This window comes from Rissa tridactyla, chromosome 13, assembly GCF_028500815.1.
Source record: "Rissa tridactyla isolate bRisTri1 chromosome 13, bRisTri1.patW.cur.20221130, whole genome shotgun sequence".
In the NCBI taxonomy this organism is placed as follows: domain Eukaryota; kingdom Metazoa; phylum Chordata; class Aves; order Charadriiformes; family Laridae; genus Rissa; species Rissa tridactyla.
The window spans coordinates 6,238,430-6,262,262 of record NC_071478.1 but is presented as its reverse complement, the minus strand read 5'-3'; the positions used below and the strand labels follow the sequence as shown (position 1 = coordinate 6,262,262).

The following is a 23,833-nucleotide window of genomic DNA, read 5'->3' as shown; positions in this document are numbered from 1 at the left end:
CCATCCCCACACACTCCCACGGCACATCCCGCTGCCGACGCAGGTTTCCCAGTCCGTGCAGCCCCGTGGCATCGTCACCTGCAGCCCCGCACAGGGTGTTTGGAGCAGTTTGGGCCCCGGCGCAGGAGGGGATGGGTGTCTCGGTGGCCCGTGCTGCCAGGCTGCATGGCCGCGGTGCAAGCCAGGTACGCTGCACAGAGGGCCCCGACCGCGGCGGTCAGCCCTAGTCCCATCTCTATTCCAAGGAGCCACAAATAGCCGCTGGTCTCAGGATCTGCTTGTGAGACAGGAAGAGCCCTGGGAGAAGATTTGAATGTTTATGTATGTAGAAACGTCTAATCACTGGGCTCAGAACAGGCTCAGGAAGGGAATCTGGAGGTGGTTAGCTGGAGGGGAGGATATTTTTATGCTAGAAATGTTCTGTCTGCCTGTATGCAGGGTAGGAAGGATACAATGAGAATCAAAGGCTTGGCGGAATGGGCATTTTCATCCTCATAGATGTGAACTCCCCATCTGTCTTGGACTCAGAGGCGTGGAACTGTTTAGATCCAATACCGTTATTAGAAGCAGAAAATAGAGCTCATAAAACTCCCTCCTTACGCCCCCAAACAGCAATTCCAGGACCCTCTATCCTACTCACGAACAAGCCATTCCCGCTTAAATTCCCCCGCTGTGGCAGGCACATTGCTGGGGGAAGGGGACTCGGTGCTTCGGCAGGAGCTGTGCAGCCCTGGGGCAGGTCCATGCTCCTCTCCCGCGGAACCAGACCAGGGGATTTAGAAGCAGGAGGGAGAGCCAGGGATGGTTCACGTGGTAGCAAACCCGTGTGGCCAGGCCACAGGGTAACCCCAGAGGCTGCATCTGTGGTGGGAGTTGCTCCCCCAAGCAACAGGCTGAAAATCAGCACTTGATGCGCTTCTTACCATGGCTGATTAGACACTGCAGAGAGCAGTCAGGAGTGCTGGCCAAGGAAGCCACCATCCCACCACCAGACCAAGCATTTAGAGGCCCACGCAGCCCTCCTGAGGTCTCAATTGCTGAAGCTAAGGTGCCCCCTGAGGAACTGAACCAGCATCATGGGACAAGAGGAGGTTGCAGAGCTGCATCTAGAGCATCTCAGGTGGGTTCAATCATCCTGGGATGGCTGATCTGGGAGGTAGTTGTGGAGCCTCAGGGTCAGCTGCTCTGGGGACAGAGGGACCTCGAGGCATATCTGCTGTGACAGACTCCCATCCCACGTCTGCTCCCCACAGGGATGGCCTAAGTGACAGTTCAGCGTCCTGTGCCAGAGGAGATGCAGTTAACATAGGTGGCCGGGATGTGCGTCAGTCCAGGCACGACGCTGGTGGTTCCTTCGCATGGTCACAGATTCCTGACATTTTAAGGACTGTGACACAACTTTCCCGCCGCTTGGCATTGCCTAGATCTTCCAAAGACACTTCTGCAGGTCCAGGCTGTGACTTCGCTATCTGCTGAGGATAAGGAGCAGAGACCAAGCCCAAGGTCTTGCACGTGGTAGTTTCAAGCTGATGGCTTAGCAGCAGGGGGAAGTTTTACTGCTCCAGTATCAGGTAAGGTTCTTTTTCTGGCAAATCCCTCCATTGTTTGTTGACTGTACATAGCTGTGGAATGAAATCTGAAAAAGGCATGTTGTTCCCTTACAGCACTGCTTTGTTGAGTGGAAAGGGGATCCCAGCATGTGGGTTTTTATTATTATTATTAAACTTGTAGCTGCCCATTATCAGCAACTTCTTTTAGGTGAAGCTTTTGGCATTTTAAGCTCAGCGTTCTTGCTGTCTGTAAAACCAGCCTAAATCTTTCCTTCTGTTCATAAAGGCATCTAGTCTAAATTCAAAGTCTATCCATTATAACTTCAGCACCTTGTAATCCCTCAGAGATACGTGCAATTACTCCCTGAGCAAAACTAATACCAAGCATCATCTGCTTAAATTTACAACATCCAAATGGCACAGTAAAAGCCACTAGCTTAGGGGTTAGCTCATCTGAGCGCACTTGCCAAAACACATATCCTGCATCTAATACTGCTTTTGCTGCTGAGGATTTAGCTGCCACCTCAGGAATCTTCATTGGACGGCATTCACGGTTTATGGTTTTATTTAAATAACAGGAGTGGATGCACATGTCCTTCATCTGGCGTTTGGGTTTCAACCATTAAACTCTCCCAGTCCGTACACCCCCTGCACTTCGGTGGGTGCTTGAGCACGAGCATGTCCCCCATCCTTCATCCTAGGAGCAGTTCAGCCGTGATTTGTGTCAAAAAGCTCGGGATGAGGACACGGGCACTTCCCGTGCACCTGAAGCAAGCCTCTTGCATAACATGGCTTTCCTTCTCCTTGCCATTCCTCAGAGTTTAACAGCTCTTTTCGTCCAAGTCTATTGACTTCATCCCTATAAATCCAATATGATTTTTCCATAAGGATTAGTGTCAGATTCTCCCTGCAGACATCTTAGGTCTTGGAAGACAGCTGAGTGCTCTACTAATAGCTGGCTGGTAAGCCTGAAGCATTTACAGCAACGGCTTTAAAACACGCTTTGTGGCTAGCCAGGGTTTTAGCCCTCATGCAACCCATCTGCCTCCATGACTTGGAAAGGCAGGATGTAGCAGGGGTCCCGATACCGTATTAGGATGTGGATACCTGGACACGAAATAAGCATTATGTCAGTTCTTCCTGCCCTTCAAGGCCATGGAAAAGCTGGGAGAGGAATCACCTACATTGAACACCAGGGCTTCACAGTTAGGTAGAACAAGATCAAGCAGGAAGAGGGAAATTTAGGGTGAATAAATGGTAAAACTGTTATAGGAAGAGTAAGTTTTGCGCCCTTTGCTTGAGCTATTTCAACTTTCCCTGGGCATATGTGACAGAGCAGGATTTACACGTCTGAAACCTCAGCCTCCTCACCACGGGGAGCTGGGCTGAATCCCACAGGCAAGGGAGGAAGACACCAAAAACATTCCCTCTGGATGGGAAAGGGGAATTAGGGACCAAGTAAATGGATAAGGAAGAGGAAGGAAACTCCAGATACATCATCATGACAGTTTGAGCATTTTATTACGATATATAAATTTTGTCTTCTTAAATTACTCTCTATGAGTTGAACAGGAAGGGATTATTGTGGAGGGGGGGAATATACAAAAATAAAAGGATATTGTGAACTACTGCATCACCACATATACAACAGTAAGGTACTTTACAAGCACCTAGAGAATCAGACTTACAAAAATAAAAATATGACACATCCTTATGCATTTCCACCAGTAATATGTTCTTTTCTTCATTCTCTAACCTTCAAACACCTCTCAGCCCCATCTTCAGGTCACAATTCATATGGTAGGATACTTTGCTCATTTGGATGGCCATCACAGTATCTGAAAAGAAATTAGTGCCTCCCAAGACTTATAACATACAACAGTTATTGGAGACCTTTAGGGGAGATGTCCAGAACAGATCAATTTGTGACTGATGGGGTGATCCTCAGGGAGCAGAGTTTATCTGGCAGTAGAAATGTGAATATCTCACAATAAGATCCATCGTTCCCCTATAAAGTGTTCCCCCACCTCCACACAGGGACAGCTCTGTCTATCTGTGCTCGATACACAGAGTCCCCCGCAAGCCTGGAGAATGCTGACACTCACAGACTTCAGTAACTGTGACAGGATGGATCTGATTTGTTTCAGCTCTAAAGAAGGCAAGGATGCTCTTCCCTGCAGGAAAAAAGGCAGGTCAAAACTACAATGGCTAAGTATCCTAGCTCACAGTGTTCACGCACAGAACCATTCGCCTCTAGATCAGATTCACGCAGCCTTTAGTCCTCGGTTTGCTCTACAAAGTCTTTTGCCCATTAACCTTCTAGTGACCTTTCCCATTTTTTTTAAGACACACTCAACATAAATAGTAAATAGCATTCACTTCTCTGACCAGCAGCTCACTCAAACACTGCTATCAACACCCAAACCTCATTCCATCATTCCCAGAAAGTATGCACCTAGGGTGCAAATCTGTCTGTATTTCACATTAAGAAAAGTAGAGCCAGCTTAGGAAAAAATAAAAAAGAAAAAAGAAAAAATTAAAGATGAAAGAAGCAGTGAACTGTTTTGGTCAAAGTTCGTCTCTGCGTTTTGTGCAAAGTATTCTGTAGATTCCGAAAGGTCAGTATTTCGTTCGGGTTCCCTCTTTCTGGCCCCAAATGCAATGACAGCAATGCAGGCAGACCAGACACAAGCATGCTCTCTTGCATTCAGGGGCAAAACAATCACAGGAATGAAGAGGATGAAGGGCAAACCCCGCACCTTTGAGATCGATTTTCCACATTGAAAAAAACCTTCCCCTCCCCAAAACAGATGCCTTCTCAGAAAGTTTCTGATCTCAAAAATAACTATTGACAGAAAATAATTCCTGAAGGCAGAGTCTGACTCTACCTATCAGGCTTACAGGACTGTGGGCAACAGGTACTTTAGTATCCCGGGGAGAAAATGTGTAGCCACAGTCCCAGCTGCTCAAGGAAACTCACCTTTCTAAGCAGCATTTCCATGGTCTAAATTTGTCATTTGTGCCTTTGAGAAAATATGCAGGAGCAAGGATCTGTTGTTTGAGAAGAACGATGCTCCATTTAAAAGAAAAACACCTCTCTAGCGGGACTAATCATTCCTTTTAGATATACAAACATATTACAGGTAAGGCACTTCTTGGCTGCTGGGAGCAATTCTTAATTGGCAACACACAAACATAAAATTCAGCTTCTGGTGTTTCAGTAAAACAAAAAAAGTCATTGCTTTTCCCAGTCGTGAGCAAGGTGAGCTTTGGCTCTTCTACCACCACCTAACCCAGCCACAGGGATAGGAGCAAGAGAATGGGCAGGCAGGGTAGGATCTGCGCCCACATGAGCGTGAAGACCTGACACTCTATGATTTTCTTGTCCTCAGGAAAAACAAAGTCCCTTTCCAAGGCCAGCTTTCACTGAGAAGAAAAGCAGCTTGTGATGGGCCCATGGGAGACACCACGTAAGAAGGTATTTTTCAAAAATTTCTACGTGGCTTAGGCACTTGGCAATGTCACAGCTTGGATGTGGTCCAGGGTGGTAGCCCACCATGGCCTGTCCATGGCTCCACAGCTCAAAGTGTGTTCAGCAGCCTAGAAATGCAAGCTGACGGCTGGCTTTTTTTTCTTGACATGCAAAACCAGAAAAGCTGCTTAAGCTCAAAGAGGCAGGAGCACGTTAGGTCATTTCTAGTCTATTTGCAAAGAAAACAAAGCGCAAAGCTTCAAAGAGGCCTGGCCTGGACATGCAGGGACATTGCAGTGCCAAGGATGCAGCCCTCCATTGCACCCTCCCAGGGGTCACATCTCCACCTGTGAGACTTTGCCTTAGCAGCCCCTGTCCCTGCGAGGTCAAAGACCAGGCTGTGGTTCAGGTCTCTCCACTGGATTTGTATTTGCACACTAGTTTTTCGGGGGAGGGTTGAATTTTTTTTCTGTTGCGGCAACTATTTAGGAAGCAGAACTAACAGTGGACAAAGTGGGCAGAAGCCTGCAGCTGGGGAAAACCTGTTCTGCTCAAAGACCAGCATGATCAAAACCTGCAGCTTTGTGCTTGGAGCAGGGGAATAATCCAACTGTTAACAGGAAAAAAGCCTGATGTATGGTCAGAATAGGGAGGCTCTGGCATCCCTTCAGCTTGGAGGTCAGCCTGCTTCATGCTTGCTCAGTGAAGGTGCCTGCAATCTAATCTGTCATCATGCAGGGATCTCCTGGGTAGGAGTATTGTCCCTGCTTTTGAACCTGGATTACACTGTTGCTCAGCTTGGAAATCTACCCCCTTTGCTACAGACTCTTTCAGGTGCATGGAAACAGCCCTCCGGAGCCTTCACGATGTCCCCAGGAAGGCAGATGAGTATTTCCACTGGTCACAAGGCTTGCTTACCAGCACATGGCAAAACAAGACGGACCTCAAGACGAGCTAGCAAGCAACTGCATCACCAGCCTGCACTGCACTGGGACCACATTCATCTTAGCTTCAGCTGCCCTGCTGTCTAAGCTAACTCCGCAGCACTGATGTTTGCTGGAGCTCTGGGGAGAAGAGTTGCTTCAGGCGTAATAATCCCTTTGGAGGCAGATGTTGCTTTTCCAAGCTTTGATGCTGACAGTCAGTGACAGCACAATCTGAGCAATAACAAATATAATCCTTGTTTCTGCGTTGCTGAAAAGAATTCAACAGTAGGTGGAAGCCTTGGAAATCCTTTGAGAGATTTCTCCCTACCAAGTCCTAACTCCCATATAGAGAGGCAGCGTTCATCACTGCCATAGCACACATCTTTCAGTACTAATGATGCTTCAGCTGTCAGGATTTAAATTTGTATATAAAGATCCTGTATTTACCTCTGGCGGAACATTTGTGCTTCATTTTAAACAAGAGAACTCTGTTTCATAAAGGTCACAGTTCTGGTCATATTTACCAATTGCCTTTTGAAACTGATGGAAAAAGTATCTTTATAAGCTACTATTTAATTATTTTTTTTTAAGTTTGACAGGGTTTTTTTTTAATCTCTGTGGGTTTGTGCGTCAACTGTTCTGGGCAACCATCTACGTCTTGTTGACATTGTTAATAGGTTTTCTGACTTGGCTGCTCAGTTGTGTTCTGAAATAACTCGATCAGACTCACAGCAAGTCAGGAACAAAATGGAAAGTTTAGAAGAGGGAAAGCTGGAAATTAATTTCCAAAGCTGTGTGGTTATTTTCTAAGTCCAGGCTCTTCTGAGTAGCATGCAAAAATTCTTGGTAAGATTTTTGGAGACAATTCCATGCCATTTTCAAAGGTTACATGTTTGCAGGAATCCAGGCTCTCGCGCATTTTCAGCAAGCTACTAAAGTGAAGAAATACGAGGAGATGTGACTCATGAGCGGGGAATGGTATACCTTAGGATGGCTGCAGTGACTCCTGCTCTATGTTTCTTGATCCTATTGAAAGACAGCTCAGCTGTTTGTGAAGTACCTGTTGAATTGCTACACCCTAGCTGATTAAGGAAAACCTGCATGGATTTGGGCTCTTCAATACTTCAAGCCCTACACTGAGAAAGTTTGGCTGCTCCTCCACAGTCAGCAAAGCTGTCCATGGCACAGGTATGGAAACTATTGAGAGGGTGAGCAACATTGCTCATGAGTTTCTGCACTGGCTTCTTTGAAGCTGGACAGCATCTCCCTGTACTACACTCCTCCCTGCAATACAGCCATGCCCTGAAACTCAAAAGGGTTGCAATCCTGTAAAGATCCCTGTAAATTGTGTGTTTGAAACAATGAACAGCATGGCACACTTGAACTGATGATACTTTTGGAAAAGGGCACTGGTCTCCTAAATCACTTGGACACTTTGAGAAAATAGCCCATCAGAATTCAGATTCTTCAATCTCCCCTACATGCTCTTGGCTGGGCTCACAGAAGAGGTGGCGATGCATCGGGGTAGGCCTTTCTCCCGTCTCCTGGTTGTGCTGTGCCTTACTACGGTATATAAACATCTACCTGCTAGCAAGAGCACCGTGCGTCTGCTTTCTTCCTCTTTTTCTTGCAGACAGTCCCCACTCCTCCCAGTAAGTTAGGCCTGAGGTTACTGCTGTAGTGTAATATGGCAGCTATCTCCCAGATGAGCTGTTGGAGCAAGCTGTAATGTATTGATACAAATAACCACCTCCTCTGCATTTAAACTATAAGAGACCTGGCTTAGTGTACGCTGGGCAGACTGGATGCTGACTCTGCAGTTGGTCTTCCCCTTTGGAGAGATCAAAATAGCTCTGAAGGTTACAGTAAGTCTCACCTATGTGCTAGACGAGACCTACAGAGCTCACAAGGCAGCACTCTGCTATGGATAATAGGGTCCTTTGTCATCTTGATTTAATCTAAATACAAGTCAAAAATAGATATGCTTGGAAAAAAAACAAAAATAAAATCCAGACCATGAATGCCAGGAACGTCGCAAAATACAAGCCAGCCTCTCACTGATCAAAACCATCCCATGCCCTGCAAGCCTTCTCCCAGCCAGTTCAGCCTCACCCAAGACGATGTGTTTTCCAGCCAATAATATTCAGTTGCCATCAATGAAGGCCCAGCCAGAGACCCAGCAAAGGCCACAGCCTCCTTGAGGTCGAAAGGTTGCCAGCCGCAGGGCGGATCAGAGGGTCTCACTGTAGATGACGCACGGGCTGGTTTCCTCACAGAGTTCCAGCTGCACACTGGAAGCAAACCAACGCTTGGCACAACCCAAGCTGTAGTTGAGGGTGGTCCGGTAAATGTTCTTGGCACGCTTAGGAAAAATGATGGTCGTGCTCTGAAACCTCAGTGGCTTCTGGCGGGGCTCAAAGATCAGCTGGGACTTGTAGTTCCGCCAGGTGCAATTGGGAGCAGCAATGACTGTCTCGCTGTAGGTGGTGACGGTGGGGATGGGGCCATAGAAGATGTCATCCCGATAATGCTTCTCAGAGTCGTACTTCACCTCAGAATTGCACCTACAAAGGACAGCAAGGTATCAGGAACACAGCCCAGGCAGCAAAAGAGAGAAGACAGACAGGACCCTTCTCTAACCCTTTGGAGCTGGCAACTTTTATGACCTTTTACTGCACAGACACTGGGGCAGCTGCCAACCCTACAACCCAAAGCGGAGCGCCAAGAGGACTCCTTCCTGCTGGTGAATCTTGGTGGAATCCCACCTTGCTCTGAATCCATCTCAGCATTTCTGCAGTGCATGTGCATAGAGGGCCAAGCCTGCCTGGTCATGCCTGGGCAGAAAAGACCTTGTTACACAGGCTCCAAGCAACCTGCTTCTTCCTCTGTGCTCCTCCATGGGCCCCACCAGGGCCCCACCGGAGCCCTGAGAGCTACACTGGAAGCAAACACCCTGTTAGCAAAGGACATCAAGAGGCGGTGAAACCCCTCAGGTGGGGTAGGTCAGAGGCTGAGGAATGGACATTCACCCATGGACTGTGCAGGAAAAGCTTGAAATCACAGGGAAATGCTTGATACAGCCTTTTCCTGAGCATTTTTAACAAGCACAGCCATGCAGCATCAACTTGAAATGCTGAGGGCCCCTGTGAAACAAAGGTCCCTTGATCATTGACTCACGGTAGGTCTCACCACACTCCCTACTGCTAGTGCTAGGCTTGGGGGTGTGACTGCCCCAGTGCCCAGGCTGAATAGATGCTGCTGCTGGGTCACGGTCACGGGATGTCCCTTTGGGGTGAGGGAGAACCTACTTCTCAACACAGCATGCCTGCTGCTGCTTTCACAGGTCCTGCTGTCCATGCAAGCTCTGACTTGGCAGGAAAATAACATAAATAAGATTTCCATAGATGGCAGTAGCATGGTGTAATGGACACTTGTTGAGCTGTCAAGGCTGTGTGTTTGTCCTTTTTTCTTTATTATTGCCTAGCCATCAAAACACAAAGACGCCCAAGCTAGTTAAAATCAGAGTTCTGGGAGATGAGGGGTGAGGTTGCTTGTTGGGACCTACAGAAAACCCAAGCTATGGTCAAACAGCATGTAAAGCAAAGGGATGCTGTGGACTATGATTGTCCAATATCCAAGCCACTGGTCTCAAAGGAAGAGGCGATGTTAACACCTATGTTAACACTCTGCTGGCCTCCAGAAGGGATGTATGGAAACCAGGCCACATAAAGGACTTTTCCTAGAATCCCTGGCCATGGGGAGCAGCACTTGTTTTCCCTGCTCCCCAAACGCTCCTCTGGCAATCAGCAGCCAAGGAATGTGCAGCTCCACATAAAAAAGATTAAAAGCTGGGTGTGTGCTTGTCATTACCTCCACCCGGAGGGGTTTTGACTGATTGTGCACTGCATGTAATCTGAGCTGCTGTAATGTATTTTGCACAGCTAGGGTGTAAGCAAGTCATTCAGCACACATAAAACAAGACTCCGATGTAATCACCATAAAAACATGCCCGCTGGCAGTTCCTCAGCAAGCAGAGATTTACTGGGGTACATTTCCAGAGAGACGTTTGCATAGGTTGAGGGGAATGGGAACTGGGTTTACAGTCCTCCCACCATCCCTGCCCCAAACTGTGTGTAACTGCTCCACGCTGTTTCCAGAATACATTCCACACCAGCAAAAGTGCGAAAGAAGAGGAGAGACCAACGTTTATCCATTGGCTGCAGCACCAGCCTCACAGGAGGTCAGAACACCTCCATCACTGGCTTGAGGGACCATTTCCTCATCAGCAGGAACTCATTCTGTCTCTGTGGGCTGGTCTAATGTTGGTTTCTCTGCTGCAAGAGCTAACAAGAACAGGTGCCCATTATAAGGGGTTTGATTCATCTGAGGATACAAGTCGGCAGGAAACAGGGTGAAGACCATCAGGTTACTTAGTGGAGGACATCAAGCCTACAGATGGTAACGGTTTTCTCTCATAGCCTTGGATTTGAGCTGGCCTTAGAAAGAAAGTCTTCTTCTCTTACAGCCTCCCTCCAGTTCTTGCCTCCTCCTCTCCACCTCTGCTGCTGTCGGTGTCTTTAATTCCGGCATTACTCTTCCACCTGTCCCTCCCTTCCCATCAAAGTAACCACGACTCTCATTTGTAAACACATTTTAATTTTTTGCAGAAGGAAAAGCACCAGGAAAAAGACAGAAATCCCCACGTACCCACCCCATCCCATCTGTACCTGATTTCCTGCACGGGCTCAGGGCTGACCTCAATGCTTTCTCCAAAAAACACAGGGTACATTCGAGGCCTCATCTCTGGCATGGACGGGTTCAGGAGCAGGTAAGGCATCTGCAGGGAAGAAGAGCACAGCAAGTGTTGGGACACAACAGATGAGGCTGGCATGGTTCGTAATGTGGTGTGGGTGGCAGCTGAGCAGCCAGCAGCAGCACGTTCAGTACTGGCAGGAGACACCAGTGCCTCCAACCTTGCTGAACTCTGTCTCCTGAGAGTCCCATGGGAGACACTGCAAGTGACAGGCTCTTTGGCAATGAGAATGGGTGACTGTGGCAGCATCTGTTTCATGCAATCTAAGCTCGCCTTGCTTGCACTCTCAGCATCATTCAGCTCCCCCTCGCAGTCCCTGTCTTTTCCAGGTTTGCAGCAGGGCCCCAGGTGAGCAGGGTGTTCATCACACCAAGGAAGGCACTCGTCTCCATGCTCAAAGGGGAGGACCATTGTCAAGTTGCCAAAAAACAGCCTTAAGGTGCTTGGCAAAGAATGGGACCATTAACCCCCATCCTTGCACAGACAAGCCTTGTACAGGCTTTGCCTTTAAGATGCCTTGACTTCATGATCTGCCACCTGTGTCTATATCAGTTTGCAGGCTGACTTCCAGCTCCCAGGGCTGATGTGACGCAGCAGGCTGCCCTCCACCCACCAAGACCACCACCTCCGCCCAGTGCAGCACCCCAGGTAAGTGCTTCTGCCCAGACCTCCAGCACTCCATGCTGCAGTATCTGTTCACTGAAATTTAGCCCTTCCTTTACTCTTCCTCTCTTGCTTCTCATAGGAATTGCAATTGTTTGGGGGTTTTCTTTAGCCCTGATGTTGCCTTCAGTCTTCACTGTTAGGAATTAAGAAGTTTTACAAAGACTCAAGAACTGCTCTAAATCTAATGTAGCACAGAGATAGGGCCTAAGTCTGCTGACTTAAAGGATGCAGTTCTACTTAAGTGAGATGTGTATATATATATATTTATATATATATGCTGAAAATAATACATCCCTTGCAATGATCCAGTGGGGCAAGTGGTAGATTTGCTGTTGCTGAAGTCTCTGTGCCAAAAATGGCTGTCATGCTCCAAGGGACATTCTAGTTAACCACGCACGACTGAGCGTGGGGTGAGACACTGGGGCACCTTGTCGCCTCCACAATGCAGGAAACCAGTTTCAAGCCAGGACTTTTTAATGAATGGAGCTGCTCCAACTCCTGACACCGAAAACTGGATTTTTAAGACTAATTATACCCTAAGGTTACTTATTCTGACAGATTGTCACAGTCCAGCCTAGGCTCCTCTGCCCACCACAAAAATGAGTAATCCTACTTCTCTATATTGGAGTGCTCTTAAAAATCAGTTCCTACATATAGGGATCCTTGTGTCTGGTGTCTGGACCAAGCCCAGCAGCTAATTAAGCCTAATCCTGCCCTCCTGGAAAAATGTCATTGCAGGTTTTGGTCCCTGCGAACACTTTTCTGTCGGTCGTGATTTATGACACACAGGGACACAGGATCTCTTTAAAGGAGATGCCTGGCAGCCTCTGTGCAGGACTGAAAGGTCTCTAGATGGCTGAAAAGTTCATGGAGTTTTTCCACTTTCCACCACGCGTAGGTTGTATGTGCTAGAATCACAGACGTATTTCATCTGTGTAAATCAGTAAGATCATCTCAGGACTCACAGAATCCACTGGCGGTTGCTGAGGATACAGCTCTTGTATTGCCACTCCCTTCCACCTTCTCCAGCATCTTCTGGTTGGGTGGTACAGGGGGGAACACCGGAGCTGTGACCTGGTTCCTACTGGCAGTGCTGGGTAAGAGGTACTGCAGCTTGTGCCCTACCCTGTACAACATGCAGGTCCCCAAATGCTCGCCAGGTTATCCCTTAAGTTGCTGTTAACTGGCAAAGCTCTGTTGAGTCCACTCAAACAGCATCAGTTCCCACTAGCTGAGGTCTGGTTTTCTCTAGTGCCTTGGGCTTTCTGCCTTAGACTAAGGCAAAAAATGTCATTGCTTCATCTGAATTAGACAAGCCCTTCAATTCCGTGTCCCAAAGCCACAAAGCTGTTTACTCGTTCAATACTGAAATATCCCTGCACTTTACTACTGTGTTAAAGTGTAAAGTAAAATGGCCAACCCCTCTTTTTGATTGAATACTTCTGTTCCATTGTCAAAAAGGACAGTATTTGCATAGGTGGGGAAAAAAAGGAATTTTTTTTTTTAAAAAAAGAAGGTATGTTCACCCTCACTACCAAACACTGGCCAAAAGGCAAAGTTCATTCCTGGATTGCTTTCAACACTCTTGACAGGGGAGGGCAAGGGCAGCCTTTCTGGTCGTAAATAAAGCTCTGTGAGTTGTTTAGATCAGACAAGCCTTAATTCACAAGGGTGCAGATCTCCAGCTTTTAACAGTCCTCACATGTCCAGAGCTCTTTCTAAAGACATCTTGTACATGAGGAGAGGTTCACTTGGGTGCAGGAGTCAAACAACACGTGCACATGGCAAGCTTTGGGGGGGGTTCCCCCACAAAGAGATGCAGATTGCTTTAACTGGTGAGGGAAGACAGACTGGGGATACGTGTCCCTCCTTCAGGAGCCTGTTCTCTTTCTCTTTATACTCCTGTGGCCATACCTGACACTGGCAAGACTCCAGTTGAGAACCTGCCCTCTTTTTTACACTGTACCCACTTAAGGAGAGGTCTTGTCCAAAAGGCCCCAAACAACTCTCCTCCTTCCTTTGAAAAGCTCAGCTCAGCTAAAGGTGTTTCCAATTTCCCAGATGAAACACTGAATTTGCAGAGGGCAGGAAGGTGGGCCTTGTCCTGCAACATGAAGAGCAGACCTAAAGGTATGAATACCTCTTACTGGAAAATATTTGAATGTCCTATTTTTACCATGAACCATGACTCTCAGCACAAAACAATGTTGACTTGTAAGTGGTTTGGGCTTTTATGTCCCATCGTGAGGAAATGCTGCTGACAAGGGTGCAAGTTTGCAACAGGCTCTGAAGGGAAAGACCCTGCCCTTGAACTACCACTGCCTCTTCCAGCACCACCCATATTTTTTTCAGAGGGCATCCACCCAATTCCATGCCCAGGCAAACTCTCCTTCGTGTGATCCGACAGCCTAAGAAAGTGCATCTGGAGTGTTCTGCACACCCTGCTCTCTTCGTGCACTGCCTTTAGGGAGCCGATGCTCACCTTGGCTGGGGAGGGGCAAGAGTTCTCTTTGAGTGTAACCAGCAAGTTGGAGGTTTCCTGCTTCCCATAACAAGTAAAATAAGTCACAGCCACCAAAAACAGTTTCACAAACTGGTACCAATCCCCCAAAAAGTGGAGAGGCAGAACAGAACTGGGAAGGCTCTTCTGTCCCAGCTTTTAAACAACAGATGTTTTCAGGCCATGCTGCCAAAACTGATTGCAGAATTAGATAACCAGAAAAAAGGTTGGGAGGCACTGGTCTGAGCCACACAGGCATCCCAATGTTGTCTTACTGTGAGTTTAGCCTATGGGACTATCTTCTTTGCTTCTACTGGCCAGGGACAAGTGAAGATTGGGTGATTTAAGCTGCTTTTAAGATCCAGATTAGCTTGCTAGAATGCTAAAAACCAAATTCAAACAGATGGTAACCATGAGCTTCTTTGCTAGATTAACGCAGGAGAAAACCAGATATCTTAACAGTTCCGCAAAGGGCAACTGTAAGGTGCAGTTTTAAAGAAGCAGTTTTAAAGAATCCATTTCAGTGCTCCCAGGCAAACAAACCTTCACACTTCTTGCTAACATACGCTGACACTAAGCGTGCTCTAAACGTCCCCAGAGATGAAGATGCAGGAGGCAAAGTCCTTCCTGTGACTTAGCAGGAACGTTGCTGGGGCATCTGGCCCCCAGCGTTTGTACAGGATCAGGGTTCACAGCCCGATGTGTGCCGGGGGTGCTGCTCAGTCAGAGCGCGGGCACAGAGGCAAACGCCGTCTGTCGAAATCACAAGTCCCACAGCAGGGAACAGGAAACAAGAACATGCTGCAGAAACAACACCAGTGTGCATGGAGAAACGGAGGCTCTGTCATGCATGACTGAAATCAATCATAGTCAAAAAGTTGCCACTGAATTTGGTGAGTGCAGGATTAACTCTTTTCCAGGTTAGTTCTGGATGGAGTGGTGATGAGACTATTTTCATTGTGGGTTACAGTTTACCTTGCCCTGGACAGGGAAGGCTGACAAAAGGCATCTCATAATGCATTTCCCATGCTGTAAACGAGCATCAACTTCAGACCTGCAGGCCTCGCTTGATTAATTTAGAAAGCTGGAACAACTGCGGACATTGGGAAGCCAAAGCCAGCAACTTCTACCAGTCGTCAGAGACCATTACAGATTCACAGTTATCTACCACAAGCAGTACAGTGAGCTGCTGCAGGTCAGAAACCTTGAAATCACCTGGAAGTCTGCACATGGAAAACGTAAATAACTTAGAATGCACCGTCTAAAAATAGAGATCATCTGCAAGACCCTACAGTCTGCTCACCAAACAAGCGACTGAATTGCTTGAACGCAATGAAAGGGTCACTGAACAGTAAGCACAGTTTTACACAGCAGCAACTGAAAGGCACTTCAGATGACATTTTGTTTCACCTCCAGTGATGTTCTGAAATACCTGTTCCTGCATCTCACCTGCAGTTGAGATGCAAGGAATAGGGGATATGAGCTTGCCAAAAGATTTGTCTTTGGGGCTGAAATGTTATACGCTTGGCACATATCAAAAGCTGTCTTTTTGGCAAGAGTTTAACACCAGCTCCTTCCAACCTGTTTTAAAGTGAAAACAAAACAAACATGTTCTGCCTGTCAAAAAAAATACTGACTCAATTATTTTTTCTTCTCCACAGGAATGGTTGAAAGAAGAGGAACACCAGACTGCTGAGCTCCCTTGAGAAAATGATGATCTTTGGCTTATTTCTAGCAATCACTCAGTGATCTACGGATGCTTCACAAGTAAGGTGAGTTTCATTATTGCCCTCCATCACAGATGGGCTGGCAGGGAGCAGAGTTTGTTGCAGACTACTGGGGGTCACTGATGGTAAAAAGGAGAAACCCATGTGTCTTTAGACCAGGCTGTCCACAAGCGATCCACAGCTGAGGTCTGTCTATCCAAAAAACAAACCCTAGGGTTGCTGTGCTGGAAGGCTACAGCTGGGACCTGATTAATCTGTCCCCAGTAACTGGAGCTGTGCTATTACTTATCAGATGCAGCCTTGCAAAAGCCACCACAACCCTGTCATCTTTATGCAGGGAGAGGAGGAGTCTGGTAGTCCAGGAAGGTCAAGGAGGTGAAAGGGAAGATGCTGGAGAGATCAAAAAGTGAGGCCCATGCGTACACAGTATGCCCTCAAAACAGAGCCAAAGTGAAAATTAAGCAGTAAATGTGCTATCATTTTTATTTCCTTTCCAGTACGTAATTTGTTTCAACCAGCAAAGGGTTACGGTATTATTAAAAAGTTGAAGTGCTTTCTTGTTTGGCTGCATTTTTCCCTCTGTCTTAACTCCAATGCCTTTCAGGCATGTAACAGCCTGGGCAGCTAAACTCTGCTTTTTTCAAGTAGCACATAGATAAACACAGATAAAATCAGTTACTGAACGGAATTCAATCTACAGCTAAGCAACAGCACTTCCTTTATGGTGGCATAAGAATTTAGGGGGCTTTCGCTTTAGGACAGACACACATCCTTCAGCTCCGTGTCATTGCTTCGTACCTGCCGCGAGGGCATTCTCAGTGAGTGGTTCCGGGCAGTACTTAGACCACAGAGTTCTGAACAACAGCAAAAATAATATAGTGGGCAGAATAATGCTATTTTACTTCTAATAATTACGTCGATTCTGTGGGTTAAGATACTTTTTATTTGGAGTAACTTACAAGAACAGAAACAGAGTTATCAAGTCGTAAACAAAGATGAGGGAAAAAGTGCCATGACACTGGCATGAAATATACTGACTGTTCTTTAGCTTCCAAGTTCCAGGCAGCAAAGCAACAAAAAGGAAAGGAAATTAACGTGACTTGAAATAAATAAACCATCCCAAAACCTTCTCCCCAAAGAGCAAGAGGACCAGAATTGACCAACTCCTTTTGCTACGCTCATTAGGTGGACGGCACTAAGATGTGGCATTAGATCTCTAGGGACTACAAGGGGAAATGGTTTTCCAAGCGTGAGGGCTACAAACAGGATACGGCTTCCCAAATTCCCAGCTCCTAACTTAGCTAGGGCATAAGCAAATCTCTAACCACACTTTCTCACTACGGTAACATGTCAGGTCCATGAAAACGTCACTTTACTCAGCTGTTATTTACAGCTATAATGAAAGATCTGGCTGAGTTATTTGACACACATCTACATTCTCCGCTCTAGCAGTATTTGTTTAACAGACCATTTGTTTTCCCATTATCTTCATGTATTGCACATTACGAGTACTTTATACTAGAGCCGGATGAGATTTTATTTGAAGGTGATAACAGTAAATGCAGACCTCAGGTATAAAGTAGGGCTTTATTATTGCAAAGAATTACATCCTTCCTGCCTATCTCCCTCTTCTATTTCAAGTGGGAAATGTGTGCTGCTTTGCTTATTGTCCACTGAGTTACACGGGGCCGCGATGGAAATTAAACAGTTAGAAGACACCACCCTAGATACAGCCGTATTTTTCAGAGCAGATGATGAGACCGCTATGACTGTTTCCCTGACCTGCCCAGACGGGACTTCACGGTTTGCAAATTAGGTGAAGACCAGAGCCATTCCCCCTCCTTCAGTGCTGGCATTGAACCAAGGAGGAAGAGGTGCGAGCACGTGTTGAGAACTGGATGGGGCTGAGGGACAGGGGACATCCAGGTGGGGTTAGCCTTTCCCAGGCGTGAAACTGAAACCACCACCAACCCCTGCTGGGGGAATTCCTGCAGGATCCTACCCGGTGGGAGTGGTTCAGAAGTGGGTCAGGATGCCGGGCTGCAAATGCCAAGCCTGGAGGCAAGCCCTGCTGCTGTGCCGGATGGGTGTCTCGCTCCCCTCACAAGCCTGGGGCTTTCCCCAGAGCTGCTGGGACACACGTGGGCTTGGAGAGACATGTCACCTGCTTCGTGTGTGGGCTGCAGGCTGGCTCATGTTGGGAGTGCTGGGCCTTTCTGTCACGTGGGCTTCTGCTGTAGGTGTTGGCAGGTCTGGAAGTGACATATTGCCTGGAAACCCTTTGATGCTCATGTTCCCCACCCAGTCCCCACTAAGTCCCTCTTCCTGGAGCACTTTCAGTGAAGGATGAGATGCTGGCTCTGTGGTCCAAGGTCTCTTCAAAATGTAGCATGTCAGTAAGAGGTGTTTTGTTTTTTTGTTTTTTAATATCAGCCAAAAATCCAACAGGGCTGGGACACATGCTGACCTAGACCCCATTGGTGGGACCATCCCTGTGAAAGCTGTGCCAAGGGGCAAGGTATCCTCCTCTTCTACACTTGAGATGAAGATGGAATCTCCTCCCACCATGCAAGACTGATTCTGGCACCACACTGTTGTCTGACACTGTCTGCACTGTTGGCTCCTGAATGTAAGTAGAAATTCCCTACATGGGGCATTCATCTGACGGCTGATCCACTAGGATATAGTCCTACAGAAGTCAGTGCTCAGTGAGGCAGATTGAATGCACAAATACTTAAGTCTTTCAAATAAAAAGGAACTTGCTGCAGTGGCAACAGTGCTGGGAAGGGACAAGAAGTCTGCTGCTTCAAGAAGGCACGACTGATAGTTCTGCAGATGAATGTGATCCTGATGTCCCCTGATATCCATTAGAGTTATGCTATTGAATGCAAAATGTTTATTTCAGCACAGTCCAAAAGCAGTTCTTCTAGCCTAAAACTATAGCAACAGGGAAAACTCTAAGCAGATCTGGCTACTTTGATGTCATTTCATTCCCTACTCTTCCAGCAACTGCTTCTTTGTGTATATTATTAGATATTTATTTCATTGTATTTACGTTCCTTTTGGCCCAGCATTACATGCAAAGCCCAGAGAATTCAGTAACCCAAGTCCTAAGAATCAATTTAATCACGTTTCAGATTTAAAAGGCAGAACTAGGTAAAAGTCACCTTCTATTCTTCTATTTTCATTAGGATATTTGCATTTAAGCACAAAACAATTGACAAATTCCCTACATGGACTTTATTTGAAGAAATAAAAACCCATTTCTCCTGCACTGCAAGTAAAAAGCAAAAAAAAAAAAAAAAGTCCCTAAATGGTGTTGAACTTGTGGTATTTATGACTCTGGCCCTAAATTGCCTTTCATATTTTCTTGGATCCCAAAGCTGTAGCCAAATTGGCTGGTTAAATGTGAATAAATGGTGCATTGTCTTTGAAACAAAGTCGTGCTTATTAAAGAGAAGAGAGTTTACTTTTTCAGAGTCACAGTTAATAACACAAAGCAGAGAGAGCGCAGATTTTACACACAAGAAAGTCTTCGATAAGGGCATGCAGTCTCATTTTAGGCTGTATGAGAAGAGCTGTCCTAGAGCAGAAAAATTCTTCAATGTATTTGTGAAGGGGGAGCAAAATAGCTGACTGCAAAAGAACGCTACTGGGTTCAGGCTGGTGGTTTTGATAGCTCTGCAACAAGGAATAGTATGAAATACTTCCCACAGATCTGGAATGTTGTTTTCTTCACCTGACAGCAATTTATTGTAACCGTACATACAAGAATTTTGGCTGTTACTGACTGAGTTTATATATGGTTTTATAGTATTATAACACAAAGACTGCAGGCTGCATTCCTGGCCCTGTCACGTTTATAAGCAAAACAAACACTAATATAACAGGCAATTTAAAAAAGCATGCCTTGGTGTGCAAATAGCTGCAATTATTGATTTGCCAATTCTGTATGCTCTGATGAACAGCAGAGTAGTAGAGTTAAACAGAAGCACATTCATGGATTGCATAATTGCTCATAGATCTACAAGTCCTTGTTAAATGGCAAGATTAAAGCTAATTAGACACTGAAATTTAGAAGTATGAAGGAAGTAATGCTCTCCATATTTTCCCTGCTTTCTTAATAACAGCTGCAAGTACAGTATGTGCAGGGTGAAATGAGAAGTGAAACTCTTTGTACAAATAGAGTGAAAGTTCCTATCTACTTCATTATTTTGCAGTGGACCGAACAGCCAAAGTTGACAACACAGTCCTGCATCACTCCAAGTAATAGTCAAATTGGTTTCAGTGTTAGTATGTCTGCAATCTCCTGTACCTGCTAAGGGCAGGAAATATCCACAATGTATGAAACGCATACTCTAACAGAAAGGAGCCCAGGGCTACCCATGCTGTTGCAACGTCATATAAAATTGGGAAATATCTACAGTGTGAGTTCCTCTGAAATGTATAAAATGAACATTTATGATCAAAATTAAAAAATAACTGGAAAACTTAATTTTGCCTTACACACACCACAGGAATAACTTTTTTTCCCCGTAGGAGTCGAGCACTGAAACTCTCAGTCCTAACAGACCGAGAGCTGAAATAGGTTTTTCCTCATGCTCTTTCATCTTTGATATCTAAGGGCCTTCTTGGGAGGAGTAGTGGCCAACTGTCATATTACTGGAATGGAGGCTGTCATTTTCCCATTACAGAGCTTTGCAGACACCTCCACCCCAGCTGTTTTCTGGTCCTGCAAGCCTTCATTCATGTTCCTCCCACATTTAATTTTACAAATACATAGCCACAGCCTGATCCTGCCAAATCAGAGGCACACGGGTAACTCTTTGTACATAAACAGTCCCATCAAGATGGCATCTGCATGCCCAGGCATCTGCAGGTAAGGCTCCATATTTGGGACTGCAGCGTTAGTGGGTTTGCAATTTGATTTTCATAATTAACACCTCACACCCTACCCACCGTAGTCCGGTGAGAAGGAGTCATTGCTCATGGGAAAGGTTTTGGCATGTTTGGGAGTAAAAGGCAGTTTTCAATAGCATGCTAAAATAGCCTTAGAACTTCAGAAAGTAATGAGGGTGTGAGAAGTCATTGCAAAATGTCTCTATTGGGAAGAAGTCTTCGAATTGTCACTAATCCACAGTTAGATAACTTTTTCCCATGGAAAGATTTGTGCTGCAGTTTTTATTCCACGTAGAAGCCGGTTACCTGTGTTGAATACACCTACAACTGTCTTTATATATGTTAAAAAAAAAATAATTTGAAGATCCCTGGGGAAGAACTTTCATCATCCTTTAAAAACCTCCACCACCATTACTTATGCTCTGAACTTTGTATTTTAAGAACTTTTTATAGCTAAGGGATAGAAATAAACAAATAAAGCAGAATAATAGTCACAATAAATCTACCCCAATCCCACTCCACAGTCAACTGCTTCACTGGCACCGCGTCAGGCTAACCGAAATCTATAGTTCCGCTGCCAGCCGTCTGCGCTTACAAACCACTAACCCTGCCCGGCTCGTCCACGCAGCAGAGAAACCTTCCACGCAGACCCACACCACAAAACCCCGCTCCAGCAAAGGGCAGCGGGACACAACCCTCCCCAGACCACATCTCCACACCAACTCCCCAGACAGACATCCGTACCCTGCCCTGAATTAACGGACAGTTTTGTCTTTCTTTCAGGAAATGTGGCTCCACGCTCCTGACAAAACGAATGTGGGATGCTGGAGCGTAGGGACGACTGGGAGACGGGCTCCCCTGCCTCGGTCCAGATGGATGCAGCACCAACCTGTATCTACCAGGCAGGACGGTGTAACTGAGAAGCAATTACACTTTTCTGTTCTTAAAGCAGGCAGGGAAGCCTGTTTCAGACCTGGGTTTCACTCCCATGCCATTAATAGAGTTTACCCAGTCAAACTGCCAACACCTCTGTAAGCACAGCCAAAAACCCTCTGCCAGCACCAGGCCAACCCCCTGCCTGGGCACACCAGTGGCAGTGCCAACGCCAGACTGCGGCCACCATGGGGCACAAGGAGCCCAGGAGAGCCCTCATTCACCAGTGCGGGTGGCCGGGCACCGAGGGGGACACCCAGCCCAGGGGTGCCCCAATCAGCAGACACAGGCCCTTTCCTCACTGACACCTATGCCGGGGCTTGGCCGGCCCTTCTCCCTCCCGGGGCTGGAGAGGGCAGAGCCCAGCGCCCAGTTTGGCTCTTACCACTTTGCCGTCCTTGGCCTCTCGCCGGTGCCCCGGGGCCGGGGGGTCCGCACCACCGCTGCCCCCAGCTCGGCCCTCGCTGGGTGAGAGGGAGTAGAAAGGGGGGCTGGGGCTGGGGGGCAGCCCTGAGTCCGGGCTGTCCAGCAAGCCTTCCCGGCTCTTCTCCTTCAGGCTCTCGTCCATCCCTTGCAGCTGTAGGTGACCTACCATGTCTGGGGGGCAGCGAGGGGGCCGCAGCCGGAGAAAATCCTCCAGCGCCACCCGCCGCGGAGGGAGGGATGGGGAAAGGAGCCCAGAGGGGCCCCCCTGAGTCCCGATCGCCGCCACCAGCCTGCCGGAGCCCGGGCTGAGCCAGCTGCGGAGGGCAGAGCCAGCACCGGCCGGACCGGGCTGCCCCGGCCGCCTTCCCTCCACCCGGCCCCTGCGCCCTGCCCGCCCCCCGCCCGTCAGGCGGCCCCCGGGGAAGGGAAGAAATGCCCGATCCCCCGGCCCCGGCCCCGCGGGGAATGCGGCCGTTTGCGCGCCGCGGAGCCCCGGGGCAGCCCCGCCGGCAGGGAGCGCTGGGCGCGGCGGGGGACGGGACGGAGCCGCACGGGCCGTGCTCGTCCACAGGCTGCCGCCGTCCGCCCGCCCGCCGCCTCCCGGCGGCCCATTTATCCGGAGAGGGTGGGAGGGGAGCCGGGGAGCTCCCTCCCCTTCCCCCGGCCCCCCAGCTCTGCCCCGGCCGTATGCTTGCAGGCACTTCCCAAGCAGGGAGCGCGTTTGGCGCCGCCCGCCCGCCCTCTCCCCCTGGGCGTCGCCCCCCGAGGAGACCTGAGGCAACCCCCGCACACGGCGGTGCTCCCGGCCTTCGGGAGAGGGGCCTCCCCACCCGCCATCACGGAGCTGCGGTTCCCTCCGCTGATTTCCCTCCCTTCGCTCTGAGTTTTCCCTCACTTCTGACTAATTTTTCCCTCAGTTCTGTCTGATTTTTCCCTCAGTTCTGATATTCGTCCCTCTTTCATCCCCACGCTCCCCCAAAGCAGATTTTCCCCTCAGTGGCAAGGTGTGTGGGCGCAAGGGAAGAGCTCTTCTCAAGAGCCATCGTCCCTCTTCACTTTGAGGGGGCTGAGGGTGGCTTCACCAAGGCAGTGGATGACCATGGCAATGTTGGCTACCAGGGTGTACAAGCCCGCCATAGCCCCTGTGCCGGCCATACCCTCATGGTGGTCCTTGGGCCTCCCGCTTAGCGCAGCCCAAACCACAGTCTTTTTCTTTGCCTGGCTCCACAGCTGCTGGTCCACAACCACCAAGGAGCCGTCGTGTGTTCGAGGCCACCATAAATGCAATGGGAGGCCATCCCAAATCCCAGCACAGCCGCTAGCTGGGAGGAGCGGCTGGTGCCAGAGGCACTGCGAGCCCTGAGGGGAACAGAGAGTCCATATGAGGCCTCAGGGTCCGGAGAAGCAAGCAGCGATTAAACAGGTCAGGCTTGCTGAAGCCAATATGGACATTTATTGCGCAATAGCTGGCTGATGTTAGCGTTACCTTGTCTACAGCCCTGTTTATGTTTTTCTGATCATGTTTTCTCTCTACAGTCCAGACTGTGAGAAATTTGGGGCAGGCCCACTCATACAGCTCAGCCCAGTTGAGCTTTATTCGTGGCAAATAGGTTTCTATGGGCAACTGTTGAAATCCAACTGGATGCCTCCTCTTGGTCAGAGTTGTTGGCCCAGCACTCAGCAGAATGGGACTACGGCTGTTTGTGCTAAAAGAAAAAGACAAACACGATGGTTGCTGTGGCAGCTGATGAAAATGTGAGGTGTCTGGTATTGCATCTAGGGATGAAGGCTTTCATGGCCAAGCCCTGAAGATGGCACAAAGTCCTTGGAGGTAGGGTTGATCCTAAAAGGGCCCTCACTCCATCCTCCTTAGGGAGAGGGTGACACTGTATGGTGGTAGGTGAACTTGCCAGCTCATAAA

The 23,833-nt window shown here is 48.0% G+C and overlaps 1 protein-coding gene across 1 annotated transcript; it reads right to left on the bottom strand.

Moving 5' to 3' along the window:
- Positions 1-3,069: 3,069 nt before the first annotated feature.
- On the bottom strand, positions 3,070-22,253 carry RFLNA (refilin A). Its single transcript, XM_054220054.1, has 3 exons — positions 21,872-22,253; positions 10,676-10,785; positions 3,070-8,512 (listed from the first exon to the last, which is right to left on the bottom strand). The coding sequence occupies exons 1-3, from the start codon at positions 22,079-22,081 to the stop codon at positions 8,179-8,181; spliced, it is 654 nt and encodes a 217-aa protein (XP_054076029.1). The 5' UTR covers positions 22,082-22,253; the 3' UTR covers positions 3,070-8,178.
- Between the last annotated feature and the right edge of the window lie 1,580 nt (positions 22,254-23,833).

What these genes read in the sequence shown, in the direction of transcription:
- RFLNA (XM_054220054.1), bottom strand. Translation starts at nt 22,081, where the DNA reads ATGGTAGGTCACCTACAGCTGCAAGGGATGGACGAGAGCCTGAAGGAG. An exon ending in AGGCCAAGGACGGCAAAGTG is followed by an intron (nt 10,786 to 21,871) that starts GTAAGAGCCAAA and finishes TCTTCCCTGCAG; the next exon opens with ATGCCTTACCTGCTCCTGAA. An exon ending in GAGCCCGTGCAGGAAATCAG is followed by an intron (nt 8,513 to 10,675) that starts GTACAGATGGGA and finishes TGTCCTTTGTAG; the next exon opens with GTGCAATTCTGAGGTGAAGT.